The sequence below is a fragment of the Onychostoma macrolepis genome, chromosome 12, assembly GCF_012432095.1.
Source record: "Onychostoma macrolepis isolate SWU-2019 chromosome 12, ASM1243209v1, whole genome shotgun sequence".
Taxonomy (NCBI): Eukaryota; Metazoa; Chordata; class Actinopteri; order Cypriniformes; family Cyprinidae; genus Onychostoma; species Onychostoma macrolepis.
Window position 1 is genome coordinate 17251679 of NC_081166.1, and position 21498 is coordinate 17273176.

The following is a 21498-nucleotide window of genomic DNA, read 5'->3' on the forward strand; positions in this document are numbered from 1 at the left end:
TAACCAAAACTTAAAAGGTCCAAAATGATTATAATGAATCAAGGGGTTTGATCCACAGCTTTTGAAGAGATGCAGTGTGGTCATTTTATATGATGAACAGATTTAATTTAGGCTTTTATTCACATGTAAACACAATAACAGAGCAAATCACGTATGGTAAGCCTGTGTGTGTGTAACTTCTGACTTTCCATGTTTACCACTGTGTATGTACTGTGCTTAAATTTATTCTTTTCCTCATATGAAGTGATTATATCTCTTTGCAAGACTTGGATTAAATTTTTCAATTCATACGGATCCATTTTACAACACCTTTGTAACCTTTTTGGATCTAAGTTTTGGCTACTTTCAATGGACAGAAACCTATTAGGTTTAAAAATATATTAATTTGTGTTTCTAAGCCCACAATGTAAGGGTAAGTAAATTACGATAGAATTTTCATTTTTGGGTAAACTATCCCTTTAAGGAATTTGATTTCCAAAGGACACAATAAACACAAAATATGCAATACATACATATGAGATACACTACCAGTCAAAACTGTTTGCAACTGTTGTATGATTTTGATCACGTTTCTCATGATCTTAATACCTAAACCATCTGATAGAGCTTGACTGACACTTGACTTGTAACTAGATGAGACTTTCCATTTTCACATTTATCTAACATTAATGTAGTGTGTCACAAGCAAGGGTCAAGATTTGGCTGGTTAGCATGGCCCGAGAGGCAGTATTAACATTAAGTTGCATAGCATCATATGCACAGAAGCCATCAACACATGCTGCTATGTTTAAAGACAAATCTGGTTCCCTTTTCGAGGGAACATTGAACTGCGTCCTCTAGGGCAGTGGTTCTCAAACCTGTCCTGGGGACCCCCAACCACAGCATATTTTGTATGTCTCCCTCATTTAACACACCTGATTCAACTCATCAGCTCATTAGTTGAGTCTGCAAGACTTGAAATGGGTGTGGCCTATGAGAGAGACATACAAAAGGCTGTATCCGAAATCGCCCCCCTACACCCTCATTCACTATTCTCTACATTAGTCCACTCATACAGTTCACTTGAAGGAGTGAATGAAAATGAGTGAGTGAATTCGGACACTCTGTGCACCGGAAGGACTGTCACTTTTGCATAGTTTGCTTGCTGTTTAATAATCATTTGAAACAGGCAGCTCCAGTAGTAAGATTGGAGGATTTATCTTGAACTCTGTCATGGAAATTATGTATAAACCCTAATAGTAAATTTACAATTAATTTGTACCTTTGTTGTATTACACCGTGAACGAGAGCTTCTAAAATTAATGAATGGATGATTCAGCTGCGGGTGCCATCTTTTGGCGAGACGCGGGAATTCATTCGGCGCGCGACTCTCACAGTGCATTATGGGGATTCTCTAGCCGTTGAGTGTACATCGGTTGTACACTCGTTTTTGCGGTGCATTGTGGGATTGAATGAGTGCACTCGAGAACATCCACTATGGTTTCGAACACCACTTAAAATGGCTGTCCACTCAAATAGTGCACTATTTGAGGGTATAGGGGGCGATTTCGGATACAGCCAAAATGTGTAGTGGCTGGGGGTCCCCAGTACAGGTTTGAGAACCGCTCCTCTAGGGGTCGCTATGGGGAACGCCTTCTTTGTGACCCGTGTCTGAAGCCTGCATTCAAAACGACAATAACATTGGCCGGCGTCAGCCTATGACGTCACTGAGACAAAGCCACAGATGTGGGCGAAACATAAAAAAGACAGATAAAGGGGTCACTACCGGCGCCCTTTTATACTGTGGTTGTGCCGGTATATACAAACATAACTCTTCTTCGTCTTCAGTGATTGTTTTGTTTGAAGCTGTGCATCTTCTTTTTCTTTCTCTGGAAAGCTTTGTCTTTCTTACCTAATATTATGGTAAGCACTAGCAAGGCGTTTAAGAAGTGTGCAGATCTGTGTCCTCGTTATTTGACACATGATGACACACACGATCTTTGCGTCATGTGTTTGGGCGAGGAGCACACACGCGATGTCCTCAAGGGGACATGAAGAAGCTCCGCTCTCGTTTGTCCCTCTTTTCGAGGAAGGAGGGGCAGCCATCTGCTCCCCATGGTTTGGGACCTGCCGCTGCTTAGGTGCGGAGGAAACTGAGTTTGTGGGGTTCACAGGTGGACCTGGCTGATATGTTTGATAAGGGGCTTCCCAACGGGTTGTAGCCCCTGGTGGGATGCTGGTGGATTAAGCCAATATCGCTCCCCTTATGAGCATGCTATCTCCTGTTGAGCAATCAAGTTTCCTCTTATTCAAGAGGAGTTAAAGATTTCTCTGCTCCGGGGGGGGGCATCCCACTCAGCTCGCTCAGTATTGAGCGCTACAGTGCTCCCCTCACTATGGAGGGTCACTTTGAGCACGGTCCTGCTCCCTGAGACCTTAGAACTTCCCTCTAAGTCGGGTATTGAGTTCTCTGCTTCACAGAGCCTCACAAGCTCTGTTAGAAACGGCCTCATTGAGCATTTTTTAAACGGTGTTCTTCTTAAGGTCACCTTGGGCCCCACTCCACTTATGTATTCTTGAGCATCTACTACCTAGGACATGTCGATGCAGCTCCTGGGCTAAAGTTCTAAATCCATGTTTATGGTAAGTGTACACGCTAGCTTCTGTGCGCTTTCTAAAATCCACATTGTGGTAAGTGTGCACACTAGACACCTTGCACACTTTTCTGAAATCCTACATGGTATGGGTTATGCGTTCAACCTCGTTCCCATTCTCTGAGTTGGTTCTGGCCCCGGTTCACCTTGGGCCCCACTCCACTTATGTATCTCTGGGTGTACAGCTCAGACCTTTGGCCGAGGGGGATAAGTCACTGACAGCCGCCTGGACGTCACTGGGGCAGCTCCCTCACTTTGGGTGGAGCTGGTACTTAGTGCTCACCTTGGTACTTGGCTTGCACGCCCCTCAGCATGGCAGTGTGGGTATACCGTTCCCCATAGCGACCCTAGAGGACGCAGTTATATGTTCTCTCGAAAGGGAACGTCTCAGGTTACGTATGTAACCATGGTTCCCTGAGCAGGGAACGAGACACTGCGTCCTCTAGCATCATCGCCATGCTTCGGATGTAGCTTCAGACGAAGAAGAGGATGTTTGTATTCTACCGGCGCCCTTTTATACTGTGGTCACGCCGGTAGTGACGTCATAGGCTATCGCCTGCCAATGTTATTGTCGTTTTGAATTCAGGCTTCAGACACGGGTCACGAAGAAGGCGTTCCCCATAGCGACCCCTATAGGACGCAGTGTCTTGTTCCCTTCTCAGGGAACCATGGTTACATATGTAACCTGAGATGCTTTCAGTGGTTTGTGGTCCCAAAATTTTTGTCATGTGTCAGTGGATTGTGGCATTTGCCCATGAAAATGGCAGAACATGATGAAGAATGTTGTGGCACATCCAGTAGTGACTGACACATGATTTTATAGGAGTCAGCAGCTATATCGATGCAACTGGGACACAAAATTAAAAAATTAAGTAAAGTGTCAATTAAATAATGTTTAATAAAATATTGAGATATTGAGATACAATCCTACATAAACACCCTAATGTAGTCATACTTTTTAAGAAATGTAAATAAAATTTATAAATTAAATAATACATTTTCAAAAATATAGTTTTTGTAGTACATATTAAAATATGAGCTCACTCTGTAATAATATATACACAGGACAAAATGAACTCAGTTATTGTTGACTTAGTGTATGTTTAAAAGCAATACTATTGATTAAATAACAGTCTGTCATTAAGTGCGTGTTACACATCTATATGCCGGCAGGCAGCGACATACATTATAAGGTGCCACAACATACTGCATCTTGTTCCACAATTTTTCACATGCCATAATCCACTGACACAAGACAAGTTTTTGTGACATATGCCACAAGATGTCAAACCACTTAATGTTAATACCGCTCATGCATGACCCTCGTCAGCCCCTGCCAGTAGATGTTGTAACCATCTGGTGTCCAACATATTTCTCATTCAAAACCACTAAAATACATTTTTGCAAGGAAAACTAATTACTGTTCAAAAGTTAGGGCTCAGTAAGTTTAAAAAAAAAAAAGAATTTAATACTTTAAGATGTATTACTTTGATCAAAATGGAATACAGGAATACAGTATAAGCCTTTTAAGTTGTTCTGAACACAACAAAGACATTTACAATGTTGCAAAAGATTTCTATTAATAAAAATACTGTTAAAAATACTCTTAAAAGAATTTTATGGATTTATATTTGTCCCTGTTAATCAGCCTTTGTTGTGAATCACTTGTTAATACACTGATGGTTACACTTTATTTTAAGGTGTCCTTGTTACAGTGTAATTATACAATTAAGTACTGAGTAATATTTATGAACTACATGTACTTTCTACATGGTTAGGGTTAGGATTAGGGTTACTTGCATGTAATTATGCATAATTTATTGTTATTATAATAGTAAGTACATGTAACGTGTAACAAGGACACCTTAAAATTCTTAAATCAAGATGAATTTACTAGCAAAATGACATAAGATCTAAATTAAGTGAAAGAAAATCTAAATTAAGTGAATTGTGCTTAAAACAAGTAAAATTATCTGCCAGTGAGGTATGTAAAATACTCTTAAAACAAGATTATTTTACTTATCACACTGGCAGATAATTTGACTTTGTTTTAAAAAAAAAGACAACAACTAAATATCTTATGTCATTTTGCTTATTGTAAATGCATCTTGATTTAAGAATTTTTAGATATTTTAACTAGAAACAAGATAAGCCTTTTTTTTCCAGTGTATCTCATGGTGTAATAGGTGTCAGCAGGTTTTCCTCACCTTCCTTTGGTTCCGATGCAGCAGGGTCTGCCAGTGATGGCACAATCAATGTGTGGCAGGTTAGTGTGGTTCCCTGTGCTGTACCTGGTGCATATCTGTGAGAGGAAGAGCAGTATAACAGTATTACATTGAAGCAAAAAAATTTAATGTTGTGGTCATGTCGGTCGAGAAACCGTCACTGTAGCAAACTCACCGGCCACTTAGTGATATCATCAGGCCACTCGTGAGGAGTAACTGAGGCAGGCTCCAGACAAATCCTAAAGGTATAAATGTGTTAAATAAGATAATTAAATCCACAGAAGAGGTGAATGGCTAACAAATCAAAGAGGGTTATAATTGTACCTGGGGTCTTGATGGCACACAGAGCCATACTGACGCACTTTCCCCTCCAGATACGGAGCACTTGGGTGCTGAGGCCACTTTACCCATAATGCCAGAGTACTCTGAGAACATTAAAGGGACATTTGTGTAAAAATAGGTTGACATTAATGTCGATATGTGAGGTCACACAGGAACTGACCGAGCACTCCTCCTGAGAGGTCTGCACGCAGCCTGATTGGTCATTGCGGACGCAGCAGGCCGAGTGCCGCTCACTGTTCTTCTTCTCCTGAATGAGCTGGTGCACCTCCTGATCCTGGCGCATGCAGGGGGAGAACTTAGCCCCGAGGTGAATCAGCGCCTCCTGCAGGCCAGGAACAAGAACTGCATATTAGGCAAGAGCACAATGGGAACATACTAAACTCAATCTATTTTATTTTAGCATTATTTATTTACTATAACAGTATTTATTAATAGTCTTTTTTATTTACATATTTTCAATTTTGTGCTTTTGTAATTTTTTATTAGTGTTTATTTTTATTTATAAGTATTTCTATTTAGCTTTATTTTTATATCAGTTTTAATTTTAGTAATTTTAGAAGCGTTTATATATTTATAATATTTCACTATTTTGGTTTTTTGAATGTTTTTATTTGATATTATTTTAGCTTCATTCAATAATTCAAGTTTTAATATTGGTTAAGAACAACATTTATCAAACAGTAAATGTTCAAAACAGTATTTTATAGCCTCATAATTCCTGTTCAAAATATTACACATGCAGTTATGGCCTCATACACGTTTTCCTTTTAAAGTTTCTTAAGTTTATGATGATTGAAAAAAAGATTTGTTGTATTTCAATATGGATGTAGCAAAAAAATTTGTTTGAAAATAAACCATAAAGGCCCCTTATCTTGGTACATTTATCAACATATGCAAATACTTTGATAAAAGCATTATCATTTTAAGTCATATTTAGTTTAATACTTTAAAATAATCACTTTTGGCATTTCATAACTGTAGTTACCATGTACACAATTAAAGTAATGTATATATTTACCGAGCTTGGTCCAACCCAGAAATTTTCTTGCTGCATGAATTTTACGTTTTCATAAACTCCTTTGTTTCGTAAGACCTACAGCAGATGACATAACCTGTTACACACCATATTAAAGAGAAGTACAGTGTAACAAACCCAAATGCACATTGTTTTACTTACAGAATCAACTGTTTCATGTTGTGAAAAGCCCACAGGTGCAATGCCATAGATGGAAACCGCCAAGATGGTAATCAGCAAATGGACAAAGGTGATCCAGTAAGTGAAGAAAGGCCTGTGGGATAAAAAAACACCAATTCATCACCCTGTACAGACACCTATAATTCAGTATCTCAACCATATCCAGAGAACATCTACATCACGCATTTTAAAAAGGCTCCCAACCACAATATTGTTGTTAATACCTGTGGTCATTCATGTCTTCTATCTGTTTCTTGACATAACTGTCAATGCGTTTGCGGTAGGTGCGGTTGGTCAGTCGGCCCACCATGCCAAGCCCATAAGGACGCTTCTCCTTGGCAAAGAGTTTCTTAACAGGCACAGTAATGCGCTGTCCACGCTGCTGACCGCTCACACTCACCACTTCCTGCCGTAATCGCACTTTAGGATGAATCAGAGCACCATCCTTTCCCTTACGCCATCCCCTCTCAAGAGGCCTGAAGAGAGATGGGGAGACATAAAAATGAGCTTTTAAAAAAACTGACTGAGAAGTCCACTTAAAAGCATTCAGAATAATATATTAAAAGCTCAAAAATGTTTGTCATGTGTGCATGTGGCTCACAGCATAAGATGGCTCCGCTCTAGTTCTGTCCTCTCTAGGGCACTTCCTGTCAGGTCCCTCTCGTCTCCAGCTATACTGGCATCAATTTCTTTAATGGCAGCTTCAGAAGGCGACTCAAACACCTCGTCTGCGTATGTGGACAGCTCTTCATGTGCAAGCCCATCCTAAAATGACAGAATGGCTACATTGAATACATAAAATTCATTTAAGTGTACAACAAAAATAATAACTGTCTAATTTCTTAGCTTAAGTGTGTGATTTTTTCGAATGTTAAAAATAGTTTCCCAGCCATTTTCCCTAACCAAGCCAGTGTTATTGTAAAAAAAAAAAATAAATAAAAAACTGAAATTTAAATAATGCTAACATATAGTAAAATATAAATATTAACTGAAAAAATCAGAAATAACAAAAATTAGAAATGTTGCTTTGGCAACTAAGTTAAAATTACTTAAACTAAACCTAGAATGAAATAAAATTAAAGCTAAACAGATACTGTATATATATATAAATAACAACTAATAAATATGGTAAAAGCACATAGAATTAATGACAAAAGCACATAAAATAACTAAAACTTAAATGAAAATTAAAATAATAACAAAGTATAAAAAATAAATATTTAAATATTATGAAATATTAAATAAATATATAATATTAATAAACACTACTATTATATATAAACATGAATACTAATACTAATAACATTAAAATAACACTGATCCCACTTAAAGGTTAGCTATTATGATGCTCTTCAGTTTGATAATGCTAGTGGTGCATTTCAGCTTAACAACAATTAAAAAAATTATGACTAATTAGATCATTTGCAATAAACTTTACATATATCAACCCCTAGGTGGAAGCATTGAGATGGTCAGGTTTTGTATTTAGTTTCACCTTGGCAAAGAAGGAGGTGTCCAGTTCATCTGGGAAATCCACAGTGTCCTCATCCAGAAAACTAGCTGTGGCAAAACTCCGCCGATGCACTCGCCGAGCAGCACCTTCCCGCAGAGAGCGTCCCTAAAACCACCGTCATTATAATCTTTACTATCATCCTCATTAACAACATCATGCTTACTGCTGTGCTCAATGTTCATATAATGAATAGAAATGAACATAACAACTGTGAAATTATAGATCACATGTTATACATCACAAACAATGGTTAAAATCCTAATGTCCTTTCCAATGCAGCTGTGCTGCTTCTGTGGCCAAGCAGGGGATTACCTTAACCTGCTCCAGAATATTCTATCGGACTAACAGCTGAACATTCCAGTGGAATTATCATAGCCATCTGTTAGGGTTGTTCCCGGCCTATAGCCTGGTCAAATGGGCTCAGGCACTAAATGGAACTGGGCCAAATCCAGAGCTAACAAGTCAAGCCAGAGATAAACTTTTACATAACAGATTATACGGGGGAGGGTAATATTTATTGCAATCTTTACAAGGACGTCAAAGTGAGCCTCTGAAGTAATCTATGATAATCACCATGGCTGGGTTTATTGAACGTCCGATGCCTTGTTCCAAAGGCATTCACGTCACTTTGACATTAGGGGCTCGAGCTCAAAGGAGATTTCCGCATTCAAATCAAAAGGTGATTTTTTTTCTTTCAGCAAATGTCAGAAATCGAGTCTGTCGCTTTATCCTGTTGTTTGTTCCTGTCTGGGAACTTGTTGTGTTCATGTCTGGGGGATGATAATAAAACTAAAGCATGATTTCCCTGGAAATCCCGGAAATGAAATCAGTTTTTGGAGCTATTCAGTTCTATGCAACTAAAGTAGAGCTTCTACAATGGTAGAAGTCAGTAGTCCTCAACATTTTTGACTTGAAGGCCACCCAAATTGGGCAAGATATTTCCTCAGGGATTTTTGCTTGAATTATGACAATTTTCAAACATTTTTAGCAACATAAAACATGGGAATGTTAACATTTAAAAAATTATTCACCTCAACTCAAATGAATTGTGATTCTGATTCAAAGGATAGTTCCCCCAAAATAAAAATTCTGTCGTTAATTACTCATGTCGTTTCAAATCCATAAGACCTTCGTACATCTTCGGGAACACAAATTAAGATATTAATTGTATTAAACAGATATTATCATTATATTATCATTATCAACATTATCAGATTATGAATAAAATGAAAGTTTTATATGCGTCGTGGTACATTCGTGAACACGCATCGAAGAGAAGAAATTGTTGAATAAAGTCATTATTTTTATTTTCTTTGAGCACAAAAAGTATTCTCATAGCTTCATAAAATTAAGGTTGAATGTCACTGATGTCACATGGACTATTTTAACAATGTCCTCACTACCTTTCTGGGCCTTGAACGTGTCAGTTGCATTGTGGTCTATGGAGGGTCAGAAAGCTCTCAGATTTCATCAAAAGTGTCTTAATTTGTGTTCCGAAGATGAACAAAGGTCTTACGGGTTTGAAACGACATGAGGGTGAGTAATTAATGACAGAATTAAAATTTTGGGGTAAACTATCCCTTTCAGCATGTTATTCAAAAAAACATGTATACTGAGGAGAAAAAAGAAATGTATTTCAATTAAGTTTTAGTATATATAATAGTATATAAGTCCCCCTTGGAAGTTTGCCCTGGCCCCCTTGTCTAGAAGCCCTGTTATAAAACATACCCAGTGGAGATGAAAAAATGCTTTACACTGCTGTTTATCCATCGGCTCTTACCTTCACCAGAGCAGCAGCCGCTCTGAAGCCCATTTTGGCAACAGACTCACGCTTTCGCCGACGGGGAGGTCGATTGAAGCCAGAGCGGGAGCTGGTAAAGGAGCACAGGGAAGCGGCGCAGGGGGTGATGGGGGTCGGAGGTATACTAAGACCGTCCACTTCCTCTACATTACGGAACGCTCGACCCCGAGCCAGCGGGTCTACGATCTGCAGACACCAACCACAAAAAGCCTAAACAGTGAGTCATGATCACCCCATCTGTATCAAAACCACCATAGTGTGCAACAGCAATAGTAAATGCTAAAGGGAAATGTTAATGGAAGTCCAATGTTTTATAGAAACAATGTGGTTTCAAATAGAACAGTTTAAGCTATTTTGGATTGCACCATGATAAAGGGATGAGTATGTGTCCAGCTTACCCTCTGCATGCCATGCTGTGCGGGGGGAACGTATAGAGGAGGAGGGGTCTCAGTACTGATCATGGAGAGATTGTCTTGACTGGGCAGGTCCATTTCACGTATCACCTGAGGCTTCAGTTTGCCGTAGCGCTGGGTACAGTGACGAAGGCTCTTCCGCTGCCATTTCTGAGTGGCATCCACATCATTGCTTACCCCAAACCAGTCTGCTGTGCCCCTGCAGTCACATTTATTGTTAATTATAGTAACAGTAAATACAACAGCTTTACAACACTATGTGTACAAAGAGAATGGAAAAACATGATCAAATCCATTGTGTAATCTGAGTAAAGAGTCAAAACAAGTCTGAGGTTCTGAATAAAATAACCTCTTGAGACCTCCAAAACAACTGTGGTCGACTGTAATTACGTGAATTAACTCTTTTCGAGAGAATGATTCATGAGTGTCTAACATTAATGGATAAAACTCATTTTTAATTTAAATCATACTATGATTTTTTCTTTATTCTATATTTTTGTTTCATTTTAAAGTACAAATAAAAACATCCCTAAGACACAATAAATTCACTTGTGATGCTAAATTGTAAAAAAAATAAAAATAAATAAGATATAAGATAATTTGAATTAAGATAATTTGTTTTTTCACTAAATTTATTTATGCTTAAGGCAAACTCTTTACCAACAGGTTAAGGGTTTTCCAAATGGGGGAAAATAAAATTGATGCAATGCTTATAATTACATTGACTGTAAAATTAAAAGAAATAAATGTGGCTGCACAATTAATCAAAATAAAACTGAAATCATGACATAGCTTAGTGCTATTCATTTCTAGCGATTATCGCCGATTTGATTGCACAGATAATATTTAAACTAAACTGAGCTAGACAATGACATCTCTGAATTCAATAATGAAATGCCTTTAACTGAAAATTGAAAATTGAGTGTTTAATCTTATCATTATACATTACTGACACTCTATCCTCTAATTTGATACTGTTCAGTGCTTTGACACAATCTTTATTGTTAAAAGCACTATATAAATAAAGGTGACTTGACTTGACTTGCTATTATCAAATCAAAGGCAGCAATTTAATTAAATATGGGTCCATAATTATCGAGCATTTATTTATTTTTATTTTATTTTACAAGACAGGTGTAATTTACAACAATAATACATTTCTATCTTCATTATTATTATTAGAGTTACAAAAGTATAATCAAAATTTGTATATGTTTACTTGCAAGTTACGTGAACATCAAAAAACACAAACATATGAATATATCATTCAATTATTGAAATATTAATCTAAACTTAAAATTACCCCCTAAGATTTTAAGGGGTTCCGCTGACAAAAATATTTGGAAACCCCTGGGTTTAGACATACATTTAATTCAAGATATAATAATCTCTTAATAGCTTATGCAATATCGCTTCTCAAGTCAACCTGTCTTATTTTAAGGGATGTTAAGATGTTACTTTACTGGAAAACAAGACAAAAATACATTAGTGTGTGTCCCCTAACACACAATCCTGGACAGAGTCTTCAAGTGTTTGAAGTGTGTGTAAACGCTGGTAGTACAGTGAGGACATCAGCAGTGTTTAGAGTAAAGGACACATAGTAATAACAGAGTCGGCTGTGCATCATTACAAGGGAGGCCAGCTGAGGGAAGACCTTTTAAGGCAGCAGAGGGGGAGTCACCAGTTTAATGTCACCCTCTTTTTGGAGGAATGATTTGAGAAAGAACATTTTCAGTAAAATCAACCAAGAAAATAACTTGAACAGTTCTACTATCCAATAACTAAACAAACTCCTTAACTGAAAACACTCGATATGGTGATGAAAAAAAATCACTGCTAAGCATAGCACTACTATGCACCGAAAAAATACTTCATTGACTTGATGTAAACAGTCAAATAGTAAAATGAAATAAGTAATTGCATATGATAATGATTTGTTTTAGAAGTAAGCTAACAAAATTTAGTGAGATTAATGAATAAAGTTACAACTATCAAAACTAAACCTGACAACGATCAAATATACCACATACACTATAAAAAGTGATAAATTGACTTAACTTAAAAAAATTGAGAAAACCCGTTGCCTGAATTGTCAAGTTCACGTAACTTTTTTAAAATTATTATTATTTACTTCATTTTAAGACAACGGGTTTCCTCAATTTTTTTAAGTTAAGTCAACTTATCACTTTTTACAGTGTACAGCAACTGACCAATCAAAATCAAGTATTCCATAGCAGTGTGTACCCGAAAAAACCCAAATACTTTACCAATTAATAAACCAAACACATTGGGATGATCTATAAACCAAACAAGACCATAAACCACACCAATTTACAACCTTACTAAAAAGTACACTTTACAAAATCAAGTTTATGCATTCACAACACAAATTAAACTAATAAAATAAATAAAAATTCTCTGTTTAAAAAGCTGTCTGATTGTTTAAAAAAATATTTTATCAAATATTTGATTAAAAAAATCCACAAAAAAATCCACATCACTCATAAAGACACTGTGAATCATTTAAACTATCCATTGACCTACCTGTCTAACTCATCCCAGGAGGCAAGGAAGGTCATGTCTGAGGTAGAGGGGGAACAGAAGCCTTCACACTGAGTGAAATATTGGCTTGCCCTTCCTTATACCCCCACCCCCCACCCCCACCCCCATATCACATGATGTCAGACAGGCAAACAAGACATTTCCTTGATGTTAGAGTTCAGGCAGAAAACCTGCTATACTCCACGTAAGTCTGAAGGATCAAGACTTGCTTAAACACTTAATGTGTCTGAGAACATACAGCAGTGATTCATATCCCGACAGCAACTCCACTTTACTCTTGCCGCATACTCAAATAGTGTTTGAGGAGTGCGTGTAAACACCCAGTAAAATACCAGCTCATCTGACTAAAAAAAAATACCAGCTCATCTGACTAAAAGAGAGAGACAGAGAACAGAGAGAGAGAGAGAGAGAAAAAGAGTAGGGAACGTGCCGAAACATGAGATAAGTGATGAGAACTGGGACTAAAAGACTCAGTTTGCACAATTCAATTATGAGCACACACACCTGCTCACACATACAATCACACATATCTCAAACTATAATACAGTCTCCTCTGTAACAGTCCATTGCAAATTACTCTGTCTTTCAAAAACACCGGTGGAAGAAATTACACTTCTTTCAACCCCCTTCACAATCTGACGTGCAATTCCCAACAAGCACCATCATGCACATCAGTGATTTTTAACAGTTATTAGTCTGGACAGTGAATCAATTAACTTGTGGATAGTTTTGTCAATGACAGAGAGGTGGAGTCCTGTTTTTAAATGGGGAGATGGTACAATTACACCCTGTTATAGAGCAGGGGTTTGTTGATGGTGATGTCCAGGACCCCTAAAAATAAAGAACCCCTTAATAAAACACAGGCAGCTTTATATCTTCACAAGGACCCACTGTGATAGATACAACGAAGCATAATGTTTTTACACTGCTGTCTATCTATCGGCTCTTACCTTCACCAGAGAAGGTCCAGAATGTTTTTTTTTTTTTTAAAGAATTTACCAAATAATTATATATTCAGCCATTCTAGAGTTTGGGGTCAGTAAGAATGTTTTTTTTTGTTGTTGTTGTTTTTTGGTTTTTGAAAGAAATTAATACTTTTATTCAGCAAGGATGCATTAAATTGATACAAATCAATTGATACAAATTTTTTGCAGGATCATGTGACAATGAAGACTAGAATAATGGCTACTAAAATTTTGATATTTGTAATTAATTTAATTTAATTTATTTTAAATAGTATTTAACTGTTTTTTTATTTATTTTATTTTATTTTTATTTTTTGTTTTTTTTAAAAGTGGAAATATTTGAGATGACAGCATATCTTTTTCTCCCCACTATTACAATTAGATGTATAAAACTTTAAAATAAATTATTTATCGTATATCTTACTTGTAGAAGCTAGGCCTGTGTAGTGTCAATGCAATTATTACCAATAATAACCATTATTAATATAGTTTTTCTAAAGCTGAATGAATCATAATATAGACAAAACACATTTACAGCCCCAAGACTCCAGAAACCCTCACTACTACACTGTGAATCGATACTAGTGTCATCAAACCTGTGCAGAACAAAGTTTACATTAATAAAGCATGAGTCACAACCAGCGGTAGAGTTGAAAATAGCCGAAAGAGGCCCACATAGCAGTTTTTTTCAACATTGTGAATAACATTTTCTGTCATGACATGCTCTTCTCCCACAGCTCAGATATTCCTTTGATGGCAGACACATGGTGGACTCAAGAGTCAATACGCTATCAGTTGATTATCTTAAAACACTGCCAAACCCTTAGACGCAGATGTGAAGGCTTTGATGCACTTCTGTTTTTGTGCAGAGGAAGAAAGGAGCTCTTTTTACAGTTTGTGTAGGAGTCTGTGTGTGTTCTGACAGTATTATGGCTGATCAAGGACTATGTTATTTTAAATAATTCATTTTAAACTAAGCATGGGCGAACCAGATTAAAAAGTCTTTAAATCTTTTTTTTTTTTAAATAAAAGAGTTTAAGACAACAACAAATGCCTGATCCAAGCTGATCATTACTTTAAACCACAGTATGTGGAAAAATGGCAAAAAAAAATTTCTCTGCATGCTCTATGAATTTCGACTTCAGTGGGTCTATTTTGGTTCCACGGTACCTGAGGACGATTTGAGGCAGTGACTGACGTCTGGGGGGTTCCAGACGTGAGAAACACTGGCCTTTAACCAGGACGGTACTCATCTGCTCAAAGCGTACCCTCTTCCCTGTGGGACTGGAGGGGATGAGGTGAGGAGGATCAGGAAAGGCAGATGAGAAAACAGGGGAAAAGAGAAAAGACAGAAAAGCAACCAGTTTAGTTACAGAAGAAAAACAAAGCTGGAAAAAAATTGAGTTGCATTTAAGAAGCTGACAGGATCAAATTAATTGCAGAAGAAAAGCAGTAGGTTAACAAAGAGGACAGACTCTATATCATACTGGTCTTGTAAAATATGAGCACAAGAACAGATGCTGAAAAAGAGATGTGCACATGCAGTCAAAACGAACATAAATACATTAGCGTGATTTACTGCTGTGTCTCCTCACAGTGGAGGACTTCAAGCCATACCAGGAAGATAAAACATCCAAAGCCATTAAGATAAACAGTGCTTGTTACTGGCAGGGAGTCTAGAGAGCAGTCAGCGATTTAAAAAGAATAAGCACGGAAGACGGATACAAAACACATTCTTGACTTTATTTTTTATTTAGCACATACACCGTTGTTAATAATGAATTAGCCTTTTAGCTCAGTCACAACATAAAAGTGTCATTGTATCAGAAACCACAAAGCCATTGCTGGAAAATCCAGCTTCAGTGTTTGGTAGCTGTTTTTTTAACTATTTAACCATTAGTCTATTTATACCAGATTCAGGAGGTCAAACTTGTTTTTGCAACATAGTGACTGACTGACCACCTATAAACACAGTTACAACTTACTTAAGCGCAAGATGGATTTTCAAAGGAGGCCAAAAAGCTAATGAATTATTAAAGACAGCATATATACTAAATAAAGAATTAACTTCAGAAAAAGTTGTGTATCTGTTTCACAAACATCTTTCCCTCGTGGAACTGAAATGGGTCAATGGTGACCAGAAATCTTTTACTCCTGATCTCGATACTCTTCAAACAGCAAAGCAGCCTGGCATCAAAACAAGGCTTTTACCAAATTTTTTAACCAAATTAAACATGACACTGAAATAAACAAGGCTGTGAACACTATGCAATCAGTTTTGCAACTGCGTCACCTAGCATTATGCTAATGTAAATCTTTGCCATTATATGTGGGTTTGCATGGGTGTATCTGTTTGTTTGCCAATAAGACAAGATAAATGACTTTTCAGGTAACTATTTACATCCCTGCAGGCAAATTAGCTTGTGACCATGACAGAGCCTGAAATGGCCCAACACAAGACACAACTATGCAAAACAGTACAATATATACACAACAAAGGAATATAAGTATACACTTAATATACAATGTTAAAATACTTTAAGTAAGCCAATAAAATGCAAATGCTATGCCTTTGCAAAACATTGGCTCAACCGATGTGAGTTTGGGGTTTCAAAGTGCAAGTTTTTGAAAATGAATATTTTCCCATGTAAACTACAAAAAATGCAAATTTGAGAAAACTGTGACATCATGCGCATGCGTATTACTTGTTCAGTCTATACACTGTAAAAAGTGATAAGTTGACTTAACTTAACTTGCCAATTCACTTAAATTATTTTTTTAAATGATCATTTACTTAAAAAAATTGAGGAAACCCGTTGCCTTAAAATGATTAAGTTAAGTCAACTTATTACTTTTTACAGTGTAGGTTTCACTACTGGTCTGGCATACATAATACAGCTTTTTTTTTGACGTTTTTGCGGATATGTGTGAACGGAATTGTTTTCACAACTTTGCTGTCTGTACGCAAAACTTTTCAAAAACACAAAAGGAAAAACATTTCCATTTTTAGCACATCGTTGTCATGTAAACATCCTTAGTTCAGTGTATTGAGTGAAATCACAAACTTCACTTTATATACACTATACTGTTCAAATGTTTGGGGTTAGTAAGATTTTTGTTGGCAAGATGCTTTTGAACAAAGTCGGTAACACTTTAGTATAGGGACCAATTCTCAATATTAACTAGTTGCTTATTAGCCTGCCTATTATTAACATATTGGCTGTTTATTAGCACTGTTTATTAACACCTACCTTACTAATTATTAATAAGCAGCAAATTAGAAGTTTATTGAGCCAAATGGTTTTTTAATGGTGAGAATTGGAATTTAAAAATAAAGTGTGACCAAAAAGTCCCTCATGCTCACCATGGCTGAATTTATTTGATCAAAAATAGAGTAAAAACAGTAATATTTTTAAATATTATTACACTTTAACAGTTTTCTATTTTAATATATCATATACTGATTTGGTGCCCAAGAAACCGTTCTTATTATTATCAATGTTGAACAAATTTGTGCTACTTAATATTTTTGTGGAAACTGTGATAGATTTTTTTTCCACAATCCTTTCTAACATTATACATGTCTTTGCTGCCACTTTTGATTCATTAAATGCATCCTTGCTGAAAAAAAAATCAGTTTCTTAAAGGGGTGGTTTACTGTTTTTTTTCTAGGCTTGATTGTGTTTATGGGGTGCAGTCTAACATGTGTTCATGCTTCGTTTTTTTAAAAACGCATTATTTTTCATATAATTTACCTTTATTCCACACCGCTCTGTCCCTTCTCTGACAAACGCCTTGATTATTTCCTGTTTTTATGAAGCCCCTCCCTCAGAAATACGTGATGGGCTCTGATTGGCTAGCTGGTGTGTTGTGATTCACTAAACCGCCGAGCGTGCGTCTAAATGTCCCGCCCCTCAGCTCAGTGGCATGTGCTCCGGTTGTATTGTAAACAATGGCGTCGTCTATATTGCTTATCAATTTGAGCCCGATTGAGACGCAGAGGATATTAGTGAAGAGAATCGCGCAGAACCTGTGCAAGCACGGCTCTTAATGGTATGTTTGTTTGTTTGTTGTCTCATACTTTTAAATATGCTATTATTATGCTACAGCTTATGTTAGCTTTTAATATACGGTTTTATTCTGATTAAAGCTTTAATACAGTACGGCAACCGCACACGCGTCCATGTATAACGCTTCTCATTGCTATGTGAAAATGTATAATTGGAACAGTTTGTTGGAGCTGATCTGACGATCTGAATGAGAGAGAGAGAGAGAGATGCAGAGCAGGAGGATGCGAGGAACAGTATTAAGAACAGCTGTTTTAGAACAATAATTTTGAAACTTGTGAATCCATTAGAATCGTTAGAAGACAGAATCGCGATTCATATATGAATAGATTTTTACATGCACCCCTAGTTTTCTCTTCCTCTTCTCTAAAGCAGCACAGCATGGCCTCGCCCCCTTCCTTACATGTTCCAGAGGGCGGGGTTTATCTGGGTCCGTGACGTATCAGACCCAGGAAGTAGTTCGTTGTAGTCCCTTACCAGCCGTTTTTGTAGGCATTAAACTTCCAGAATTTTAAAAGACGATATCTCTGTTTGCATTGAACTTTCAGCGCTGCAACTTTGCAGATATTGTTTATGCTCAAACAGCAACATTACACACTAACTAACGTTAAAAAAGTGAAATTGCAATCAACCACCCCTTTTAAAAAAAAAAAAAATGAAAATTGTTCTGACCCCAAAGTTTTGACTGTGTGCAGTCTTACCTTTTGATGGTTTGTGAGATGGAGGGTTTGCGCAAGACCGAGGGTCTGCGGCAGGCGTTGGGATCGACCGGCGGGCATCGGAGCTGGATGTTTTCAGTAGGTACACTGGCACTCCGCAGGTACAAGCTGTTACGCATGACGGGCTGTGGTGAATAGTGAAATATTTGAATGATTTTTATAGTCATTTATTTTAAGTCAATCAATATATATTGAGGGAATGTCTAACATCAAATATCCACCTGGAGAAAGTTATTATGTTCCTCCACAGGGTTCAGAGCAATGGGGATGTCCAGTCTGAGCCAGGGCGGTTTCTTTCTCTGCAGGCTGCTGTTCCTGCTCTCGTCCTCAGCTTCGGCCATGACTGCCGCCCCTCCCCTTACCAGCCAGCTGTAAGATCAGACAGGGTCAAATAAACAGCTCAAACACACATAAATACACAGATATGGGTGAACAATGCACACACACAGCAGTGTTGCCTTACATAAGACACACGCCATGATAATCCGCATTTCCATCTGGTTGTTGTGACACGATGGTGCGCTACTGAGACTGCAGTGTGCTGTCCTCCATCCACACTGCACACATCAGTGTAAAACTACAGCTGCATGTGCTCTCTGCACTCACACGTTAATGCTCAGTTGAGGTATATTTTCAATGGACCTTCTGACATTAAAATCGCCTTTAGAAATAGCCAGGTTTGAAGATATCCATATATGGACAATACAGTAATTCAAGGAGGCCTGTCAAAGATTTCTTCAGTTTAGTTAAAAATATGAATTGTGACAAAAGTGCACTGCCCCTACTCCTCCAGCAGAGGATGCAAATTCTCCTATTATTTCATTGTTTAATCATTTTAACTGTTTGTAGTGTCCTATAGGGATTCCCCTTATTCATTCATTATGAAAAAAGTTTTTTTTTTACCCTTCAAAGCAGGGCAGAACTGCAGAGTAACATCACAGTCCTACACTGTCAAGGCACTTCCAGTATAGATAATATTTTCATAATTATATATGAAACAATATATTATAATTTTAATTAAACACATTAAATTCATATTAAACACAAATACATTTTGAAATCACATAAAATATAGAAAGAATTAATAAAGAATATTTTTGATTTTACATTACAATATTGTATTACACCAATGTAAATCTAGGCACACTCATAAAGCATGATTCTCTACAAATAACTGAAGTACACAGAGCTACAGACTTCAAGACTTCATAAACACATTTAAAACTGTTACCACTCGGTTGTAAGTGAAAATATAACCTTTCAACGTGACAGATGGTCACAGGACAAACAAAAGCCTTTTTCGATTCAGTTTAACAATGTTTTTTTTTTTTTAAATATCCGGCTGAATACTATAGAAAGAACCCATTGACTTTATTTAAAATAACTTTCTCCAAAAGATCCTGAGGCATCAGCCAAAAGCGCTATCTGACACCTCTTGACAAGCCACTCTCAGTAACTACAGACAGTTTGGATCATGAAGCATGGCAGAAACACAGCGAATGAACAGCACTTTTTGCTCACGAAAAAAAGGGCATCTACTTTTACAGAAAGTTAAACATAATCCTTCAAATAACACCCTGTGTGAAAAAAAAAAAAAAATCCCACCACATCCTACTGCAGACCACATTTTTATCCAAACAAACACATTAAAATGTGGTTGTAGAAATTTCAGGTTCGGGCAAAAGGTTAGCACTGACCCTTATAAACCAAAACATAAGCTTTCCTTTATATTTATCTATCAATATGCAGTATTTCCCAGAACTATTTCATCTGTTGACATTATTGTGTATTTGGAGCACATTTTAGAGCATAGCATGTAACAACTGACAAACGATTAGCTTTCTAACAGATACAACCCCTAAAATACCAGCTCTTAATTTACACAGTAGCCTATATATTGCATTTTCTCTATGACAAGAATTGGTAGCCTTTTGCTTTTACACAACTGATAAAACCACAGTGACTGACTGAAAACAAAACACAGAAACAAGACAGAGGAACCAAGATTTTCCCAGAAATCAATTTGAATACAGTAACCTAACTGCCAGTACCATATAAAGACTTTCTGCTCAAAGCTGTTTGCAACAAGTAAACTGCAATAAAAACACTAACTACTAGCATGAATCTGACCTGATATACGTCTCCCAGTGAACACTTCACATAATATTAATCAGGATGTTCAGAGGACTAAAAAATACAATCGAAACTCTCAAATGACATATGGTTTACTACGGTTATACTAACAGTAAAGGGGATATTTTCCCTCTCTTTATGACTCCTACGCACAGATGTGACTGTTGATACTCTGGCTGTGTTCATTTCTTATTCATTACATGAAAAACAGAGCTGTTTATCCTGGTTGTCCAAGAATACAAAACAACTGCTGTTTTTAAAGCAAAATATATTCTTCTGTCTGTAATTCACTCATTAGTCACAGCTTTGTCAAACCATTCAATGGTAGAGACTTAGAAACCTCCTTCGGTGAACCTAATCAGAAGCATTACTTTTTCGTCATAACAGAGGAAGTGACATAAGGAAGTTGTGTTTGTAAAGTTTGTTATCACAACAAAATACAGCATGTACCGATTCTTCCAGAGAACTGTGGTGTATAGAAACATTTATAACATCAAAAGCACAAACAATCTTCTTTAACAATCTGAGGCTCACACTCACTAAACAGTTCAGCATGCAGCGGTTCAGCATAAAACCCTGCGTCCTACTCACATGCCGCCCACCATCCACCTTAACCAGCCACAAATGAGAGGTTTTGTATTGGATTTACAATTTTCAGTGCTCTTAGATGCCATTAACAAACGTAAAGTACTCTAAGTAAAAAACTCATTTTAAGAAGAAACATTTTACAGTATTGTTGCCATAACATAATAGCAACATAAAAGCTTCACAATTCTGCTTTTAAGTCTCCCAAAAATGGTCCTGAATTACTTATATTGTAAGTGACTCACCGTAAACACTGATTTTTTTTTCTTTTTGCTTGTTATAAACACAGAATTTTCTTTTAATTTTCTGATGTAATTAAAAGCTGCAATTAAAACCTTGCAATCT

General features: G+C 36.9%; 1 protein-coding gene across 1 annotated transcript in view; it reads right to left on the reverse strand.

Moving 5' to 3' along the window:
• Window positions 1–21498, reverse strand: part of rhbdf1b (rhomboid 5 homolog 1b (Drosophila)) — a 35249-nt gene that overhangs the window by 3046 nt on the left and 10705 nt on the right. The window contains exons 2-14 of the mRNA XM_058794484.1: window positions 18657–18804; window positions 18418–18560; window positions 10108–10321; window positions 9689–9895; window positions 7891–8013; window positions 6997–7160; window positions 6620–6871; window positions 6378–6489; window positions 6219–6293; window positions 5361–5522; window positions 5183–5283; window positions 5034–5097; window positions 4841–4935 (exon numbers count right to left, since the gene is read on the reverse strand). Of these exons, the coding sequence (XP_058650467.1) occupies window positions 4841–4935; window positions 5034–5097; window positions 5183–5283; window positions 5361–5522; window positions 6219–6293; window positions 6378–6489; window positions 6620–6871; window positions 6997–7160; window positions 7891–8013; window positions 9689–9895; window positions 10108–10321; window positions 18418–18560; window positions 18657–18776 (1832 nt within the window). The 5' untranslated portion in view covers window positions 18777–18804. The remainder of the gene's footprint in view (window positions 1–4840; window positions 4936–5033; window positions 5098–5182; window positions 5284–5360; window positions 5523–6218; window positions 6294–6377; window positions 6490–6619; window positions 6872–6996; window positions 7161–7890; window positions 8014–9688; window positions 9896–10107; window positions 10322–18417; window positions 18561–18656; window positions 18805–21498) is intronic.